Below are 8,279 nucleotides of genomic sequence, written 5' to 3'. Positions count from 1 at the left end.
GTGGTGGCCCACGCCTGTAGTTCCAACTACTTGGAAGGCTGAGGTGGAAGGATCACCTGAGCCCAGCAGGTCGAGGCTGCGGTGGCTGGGAGTGTGCCACTGCCCTCCAGCCTGGGCAACAGAGTGAGACTCCAACTCAAAAAAAAAAAAAAGAAAAATGCAATACTCCAGAGGTTGAGGTGGAAGGATCGCTTGGGCACAGGAGGTCGAAACTGCGATTAGCCACTGTCATGCCACTGCACTCCCACCTGGGTGACACAGTAAGAAACCCTGACTTTAAATAAATAAATAATAATATTTTTTAAATTAAAAAATTAGATAATCATGACCAAAAAGGGATACTATTAACATTCTGGCCAGGATAATTCATCATTGTATAAGACTGTATCAAGCACCACAGGATATTAAGCACCACTGGGGCCTTCCACTAAATGTCTATCATTGTGACATTCCCCACCACTACAACAAATAAAAAAGCACCTATCAATTTCCAAATATTTGTGAAAATGGGAGCAAGGGCAGGGAGAGGCAGGGAGGGTATTACAGTCCCCGTTGAGAACCACTTAGAGTTAATATATAAAAGCACTTCAAACAGTGCCTGACACGTGCCAAACCCTCAAACATTTGCTATTACATCATTATTAATGTCCTTTCCTGTTCTGCCCTACAAAGTCTTCCTTCGAAGCCTAACACAAGGGAAGCCCTTTATGATTCTCCCAGACCAGAGGTAACTGCACCCTCCTGCCAGCTCTCACAACTCCAGTTTCCTTCTCAGTAAAGCCACCCCTCGTGGTAATTTAACTGTTTGTATATCTTCCCACAGGCAGCAAGCTCCAGAAAGGTAAACTTTTCAACCTCAGTGCTCATTTTTTGGCATTTGCATAGTAGATGCTCAATAATTAGTAAAAGATGTAAAGTACAATAAGGAATCTGCAGTGACACAAAATCCCCTCCCCACCTTCCCCCTCCATCTTCATCCTTGCCTTAATTACATTTGCAAACACCCTATTTCCAAATAAGATCACATTCTGAGGTTCTAAGTGGACATGAATTTTGGGGATACGCTATTCAACCCACTACATAACCTAATGTCTTTACTTACAGCAGAGAAAGCTGAGTCCTACCAATTTCCAAATATTGAAAAGGGAAATGACTTGCCCGAGGGTCCTACAGTGTTATATGATTTTGTGTGTATCATTAATAATAGAGAGAGGAGAGGCAAATGTATAATGTGTCTTTCAGAGACATACAGGTGGATTAAGATAGAGGACAGGAGATATGTCTCAAATCTGCCTTCCTCACCTTTTCTTAAACAGTTGCTTATCTGTAAAACAAAGTTCTAGTTACTGGACCATGGACTTCCAGTGGAAACAGTCTGTTTGGTCTTTCCAGTAGGCTTGCAGAGAGATTATGTGCATTATGTACTGAATCAACAAGTAACCATGGATAAAAGTCAAATCAAAGAGATAGATGAATTGGCTGTTGGCACACATTATTTTTATAGTTAACTATTCTTAAAAATGGCATAAGTCTCTGTTCAGGCCAGCCCATCTTCTTCAGCTGACATAAAGATCCACTAAATCAATGTTTCCCAGATTTGTGTAATTCCCTTACACCTGTAGTGTAATATGGTTTTGCCAGATATAAGAATCAATTGGCTATTACTTAACTCTTTCAAAATTTACTCTGTTTTTTTCTTTTTCTAGTTTATTGTTTGGTAGGAAAACAGGGCTTTAACACTTTGAATAAACATCACAAAAACTGCTACTCCTGGAATACAAAAAGTCAATTTTCTTTGACACTGGGCCTTTGAATCTGACATTCAAGTCACCAAACAGAAAACAGAGCTGCTTGGCCAGGTATAAAGGTTCACAACTGTAATTCCAGCACTTTGGGAGACTGAGGTAGGAAGACTGCTTGAGGCCAGAAGTTCAAGACCAGCCGGTACAACATGGTGAGACCATGTCACTACCAAAAAGAAAAAAGAAAAGAAAGAAAAGAAACTAGAGCTGCTCTACCTTACATTCTGGAAGGTGCCTCAACAAAGGCACATAAAGGACTATTTAAAATCTCTAGCATTCAAAAAGATACATTGGCAGGACATGGTGGTGCATGCCTGTAATCCCAGCACTTTGTGAGGCTAAGGCAGGAGGATTGCTTGAGCCCTGGAGTTCGAGACCAGCCTAAGCAACTTAGCGAGACCCCGTCTTTACAAAAAAAAAAATGAGCTGGACGTGGTAGGACTCACCGGTAGCCCCAGCTACTCAGGAGGCTAAGCCTGGATGACAGAGTGACATTCCCCACTCAAAATAATAAAATAAAAGTAAAAAGATCCATCTCTTCTTCCACTGCTTATGGATAATAATAAAAGGAGAATCCCAGAGACTTGCTGTTGAGTTAGAGAAGAACACATTTAATAAAATTCACTCATTTATTTATTTATTCATTTGAGTTGGGGGGTCTCACTCCATCGCCCAGGCTGGAGTGCAGTAGCACGCTCACGGCCACCCCAGTGTTAATCTGCTGGGCTCAGGCAGTCCTTCCGCCCCAGCCCTCCAAGTAGAAAGAACTACAGGCGTGTGCTACCACGCCCAGTTAATTTTTTGATTTATTGTAGAGATGAGGTCTCGCCAAGTTGCTCAGGTTGTTCTCGAAACCGTGGGCTCAGGCAATCCCCTCACCTCGGCCTCCCAAAGTGCTGGGGGATTACAGGCCTGAGCGTCCACGTCCATCCAAAATTCACTATTTTAAGATTTTTGTTGTTGTTGCTGTTGTTGTTGAGTCAGGGTCTCGTTCTGTCACCAAGGCTGGAGTGCAGTGATTGCTCACTGCACCCTCGACCTCCTAGGCTTAGACCATCCTCCTGCCTCAGCCTTCCAAGTAGGGGACTACAGGCACGCGCCACCAGGCTCCGCTAATTTTTTGACTTTTTTGTAGAGACGAGGTCTCGCTATGTTGTCTAGGCTGGTCTCCAACTCCTGGGCTCAAGCAATCCTCTTGCATCAGCCTCCCAAAGTGTTGGGATTACAGGCGTGAGGCCCGCGCCCGACCTTAAATTTTAAAAGGAAACTTTTTAGACCAACCAGAGAAGAAAACCAACATCCAAAATTAGCAAGTGTTGAAGACAGCCCAGCACTCAGCTACCTTAAGCTATGAGTGCCTTCTCACCAGGAGAGGCACTGATATTTATTGCCCAATACGTGCACCACCCACCCGAGTGCCCCACGTCCAGTTCAGGGACCTCTGCCGAGCCTGGCACCGGGGAAGGTCTCGCGGCCTAGGCCCTGCGAGGCTCACCCTCCACGGCGTGGTTCACTTCCTGGATGAACAGCTGCAGCTTCATCACCAGGGTGGCTGCGTGGCTGTCCGCCTTCCCGGCCGCCGTCTCCTTGGGACCGGCCCTGAAGGCCGCATTGATCCACTCCTTCACGTCGAAGTCGTCGGCCAGGAACTTGGAGAAGTCCATAGTGCTCGGCCTCAGGCCAGGTGTCCAAGCCTTAAGGGCCGGCTCCGGGCGACAACGAGGCTGCAGAAGCGGGCCAAGCTGCGAGAGCACCGGGACTGGCCTCGGACGCGGCACACCGGAGCCCCCAGGCAGGGCACCTTTCCCCTGGGCGCTCGGCTATCACCTCGCTCAAGCTGCGGCTGGGACTGACCCTCGCCGCGCGCCGTACTTCTTCCGGAAGTGGTTGCCGTTACCATAGCGACTGCCCCCGTTTGGCATTTAGGAGAGCCGGATGTAGGAGAGATGGCCCGGTGCTGAGAGCTCCCGGCAGGTGCGAACGTCCCACTTCTGCTAACTGTAAGCCCTCACATAGATTTGCGCGTTTAATTTTCACAGTCCTGTGACTACTATGATTCTTCCCAACGAACAGGTGAAGAACGGAGACAGTCGAGCAACGGGTTCGAAGCCACGTGGCTAGAAAGTGACTCTGTCGGGATTTGAATTCAGGGAAGCTGGGCGCTGGAGCCCGCACTCTTACAATTTACTTTGCGCTCCTAAAGGGAGCAAGTGAAGCCTACGTGGTCTAGCCTCAGCCCTGCACTCTCCTCGCATGTTTCCCGCATGGCTCTAGCCACACTGGTCTCCTATCTTTTCCTAAAACTCCACTTTGGAACCCACCGGTCTTTGAAACTTACTGTTTCTTCTAACCTAAAACAAACAATGTGACATCTCAGAAAAGAAAGACCATCTGAGAGGGCTTCCTTTGTCATAAAGAACATATATATATATATATATATCTCAACTCCTTTGGTACAGTTGTGAATTATCTTGCCATTTTTCTATTCTCACTCCAGGCATACTCTGACTCTAAATGCCTATGGTAGCCTGGACAACATATGCATGGGATGGGAAACCCTATCTGTACAAGATAATAATAATATTATTATTTAAAAATTAGCCGGACAAGATGGCACGCCCTATAGTCGCAGCTATTCAGGAGGCTTAGGTGGGAGGATAGCTTGAACCCAGGCATTCAAGGCTGCAGTGACCTATGAGAGCACTGAGACTGGCCTCCCGGGTGACACTCCAGGGCCTCCGGGCAGTATAACTTTCCTCTCTGCACTCCACTGCAGATCCTGCCACTGCACTCCAGCCTGGGGGTCAGAGTGACACCCTGTCTCTAAATCAGTGTCAGAGCGAGACTGGTTTTTTTTAGGGTTTTGTTTTTTTGAGTTAGAATCTCACTCTATTGCCCAGGCTAGAGTGCAGTGGCACACTCACAGTTACCGCAGCCTCCACCTGCTGGGCTCAGGTGATCCTTCCACCTCAGCCTTTCAAATAGCTGGAATTACAGGCATGTGCCACCACGCTTGGCTAATTTTTTGATTTACTGTAGAAATGAGGTCTCACCAAGTTGCCCAGACTGGTCTCAAATCTGTGGGCTCCCACAGCACTGAGATTATAGGCGTGAGCCACCGTGCCCAGCCAAGACTGTTCTTTAAATACACAAATGAGGAAGCATGTGGTAAGTCTCAAAGACTCTCTATATATAAGAACCTACATTCACAAATTATGAAACTGTGAGAGCAAATAGATCAAGAAGTCTTAGGTGTTTCTACAATCTGCCCCTTCCTGAGGAGATGATACTGTTTTCTTTTTTCTTTCTTTTTTTTTCGTTTTGAGTTGGAGTCTCACTCTGTCACCTAGGCTGGAGTGCAGTGGCACACGCATGGCTACCACAGCCTTGACCTGGTGGATCAGGCCTGTAATTCCAGCACTTTGGAAGGCCAAGGAGGGAGGATCACTTGAGCCCAGGAATTTGAGACCAACCTAGGCAACACAGCAAAACCTCATCTCTACAAAGAAATCAGAAAATTAGTCCATTGTGGTGACATACACCTGTAGTCCCACCTCCTCTGGAGGCTGAGGTGGGAGGATCCCCTGACTCAGGAGACTGAGGCTGCAGTGAACCATGGTGGTGCCACTGCACTCCAGCCTAGGCAACAGAGTGAGACCCCTACCTCAAAAAAAAGAAAAGAAAAAAAACTTTATTGATGAATAATTTACAGGACATAAAATTCACCCTTTGTAAGTATACATTTCGATGATTTTTAATAAAATTAGGGGTTGTGCAGTCTCTACCAAAACATTTTCATCAGCTAAAAAAGTTCCTTCCTCCCCGTTTGCATGTAATCTCTGCTCCCACCCCCAGCTCTAGGAAACCACTAATCTGTTTTCTCTATATATAAACTTATATTTCTGGACATTTAAGATACATGAAAGTGTACAATATTTGGTCTTTTGTATCTGACTTCTTTAACTTAGCATAATGTTCTTGAGATCCATCCATGTTGTACCATGTATCAGCAATTTGTTCTTTTATGTTGCTGAATATTATTCCATGGAATGGATATGGCATATTAACATATGTTAATAGATGTTAACATAGTTTGATAACATACTGTATTTTGTTTATTTACAGTTGATAGATATTTATATTGCCTTGACTTAGGGCTACTATGAATAATGTTGCTATGAGCATTCTTATACCTGTCTTTGTATAGACACGTTTTCATTTTTTGCTAGATTCCTGGGAGTGGAATTGTTGGTTTATGAGATGAATTTATGTTTAGCTTCCTAAGAAACCTCCAAACTTTTCCAGAGTGCCTGTGTCATTTTATATCCTATCAACAGCCAGGCATGGTGGCTCACACCTGTAATCCCAGCACTTTGGAAGGCAAAGGCGAGAGGACTGTCTGAGCCCACAGGTTCGAGACCAGCCTGGGCAGCATGGTGAGACCTCATCTCTACAATAAATTTAAAAAAAATTAAGGCTGGGCACAGTGGCACACACCTATAGTTCCAGCACTTTGGGAGGCCGAGGTGAGAGGGTTACCTGAGCCCACGAGTTTGAGACCAGCCTGAGAAACTTGGTGAGACCTCATCTCTATAATAAATCAAAAAAATTAACCAGGCAGGTTGAGGCTGTGGCGGCTGTGAGCATGCCACTACACTCCAGCCTGGGTGACAGAGTGAGATTCCTACTCAAAAAAATATATATATATATCCATCAACAATATATGAGGGTTCCAATTTCTCTATGGTCTCACCACTATTTGATATGTAGTGGTGAGTCATTATTGCTTGAATCTGCTTTTTTCTAATACCAATGATGTTAAGCATCTTTTCATGTATTTGTCAGCCATTCTTGTATCTTCTATGGTGAAATGTCTATTCCAATGTGGTTGTTTGTCTTAATATTATTAAGTTGTCATGGTTATTTATACATTCCAGGTATAACTCCTTTATTAGAAATATAGTTTGCAAATATTTTCTCCCAGACAGCCACTTGTCTTTTCATTTTCTTAATAATTATGTCTTATGACCTGCTGGGCTCTGGCGATCCTTCTGCTCAGCCTTCCAAGAAGCTGGAACTACAAGTGTATGCCACCACGACTAGCTAATTTTTTTTTTTTAAGTTAGAATCTCACTCTGTTGCCCAGGCTGGAATGCAGTGGCACACTCACAGCCACCACAGCCTCGACCTGCTGGACTCAAGCAACCTTTCCACCTCAGCCTTCCAAGTAGCTGGAATTATAGGCATGTGCTACCACGCCTGGTTAATTTTTTGATTTATTATAGAGATGAGGTCTCACCAAGTTTCTCAGGCTGATCTCGAACTCGTGGGCTCAAGCAATCCTCTCACCTCAGCCACCCAAAGTGCTGGAACTATGGTTGTGTGTCACTGTGCTCAGCCTTAATTTTTTTTTTTAATTTATTGTGGAGATGAGATCTCATCATGCTGCCCAGGCTGCTCTTGAACCCATGGGCTCAGACAGTCCTCTCACCTTCGCCTTCCGTTGGGCGCCACTTGAAGGGGCCAGCCCCTTGTCAGGTCGTGAGATTTCCTGAAGGAGAGACGGATAGGCGAAAGACGAAGATAATATACCCGGACACCTGCTTCTTGAACAGATGACAATTTTTTTTTTTTTTTTTGAGTTGGATTCTCACTCTGTCACCCAGACTGGAGTGCAGTGGCCGCTCCCAGCCACCGCAGCCTCGACCTGCTGGGCTCTGGCAATCCTTCCGCCTCAGTCTCCCAAGTAGCCGGAAATACAGGCATGTGCTACCATGCCCGGCTGATTTTTGATTTATTGTGGAGATGAGGTCTCACTGCCCAGGCAGGTCTCAAACCCACGGGCTCAGGCAATCCACTCACCTCAGCCTCCCAAAGGTGGGGGATTACAGGCTGAGCCACCAAGCCCGGCCAGATGACAACTTAAGGTTAGTTAACACAGAGCTTTTATACCATTCGTAAAGGGGCAAGACAAAGAAAATTCCTTCACGTATATATCCTCTACAAGTTACCACCATCTAGTGGTCTTAGCAACAAACAAGCCAAGAACCCTGTAAACATTCAGACAATGAGTCTTATTCATAAGGCCAAAGATGATAGTTTTAGTCCAAAGTCCCGAATTACAGTCCTTGAACTGTCTCCAGAAAGTTTAGCAGTAGTCTTCCTTCTGGGGCTTTATGGCCTTCAGAGTTCTATAATCGCCTTTCTTGTCCAGGTGTCTTCGTTACTTTTCTCTTATCCTACAGTGCTTGTTTCTAAAGAAAACTCAAAAGAAGCTTTTAGTAATGTTTCCCAGGCCCCCAAGGTTGCTTTCTGTCTTTAGCTGATTTATCATAAGAGTGTCTGATTAGTATATTATGAGTTCAGTGAAAACCCACTCTATAAATGTTAACTTAGAGTTTTAATTATTGAATTAAATAAAAACCTTAGCATTAATCTTTATCCTAAGTCAGTGAAAACAGTGTTATAAATCACCTA

At 45.0% G+C, this 8,279-nt stretch overlaps 1 protein-coding gene and 1 long non-coding RNA gene across 2 annotated transcripts in view; one reads left to right on the top strand and one right to left on the bottom strand.

Moving 5' to 3' along the window:
• The window catches only part of COG7 (component of oligomeric golgi complex 7), an 81,250-nt gene extending 77,564 nt beyond the window's left edge, over nucleotides 1-3,686 (bottom strand). The window contains exon 1 of the mRNA XM_008059939.2: nucleotides 3,298-3,686. Within this exon, the coding sequence (XP_008058130.1) occupies nucleotides 3,298-3,466 (169 nt within the window). The 5' untranslated portion in view covers nucleotides 3,467-3,686. The remainder of the gene's footprint in view (nucleotides 1-3,297) is intronic.
• Nucleotides 3,687-3,726: 40 nt separating this feature from the next.
• The window catches only part of LOC110595800, a 14,322-nt gene continuing 9,769 nt past the window's right edge, over nucleotides 3,727-8,279 (top strand). The window contains exon 1 of the long non-coding RNA XR_002482076.1: nucleotides 3,727-3,802. This is a non-coding gene — a long non-coding RNA (uncharacterized LOC110595800). The remainder of the gene's footprint in view (nucleotides 3,803-8,279) is intronic.

The sequence above is a fragment of the Carlito syrichta genome, unplaced genomic scaffold (genome assembly GCF_000164805.1).
Source record: "Carlito syrichta isolate Samal-C Ts95f unplaced genomic scaffold, Tarsius_syrichta-2.0.1 Scaffold304449, whole genome shotgun sequence".
Taxonomy (NCBI): Eukaryota; Metazoa; Chordata; class Mammalia; order Primates; family Tarsiidae; genus Carlito; species Carlito syrichta.
The sequence above is the reverse complement of the archived record's forward strand: the minus strand, read 5'-3'. Positions and strand labels throughout refer to the sequence as shown.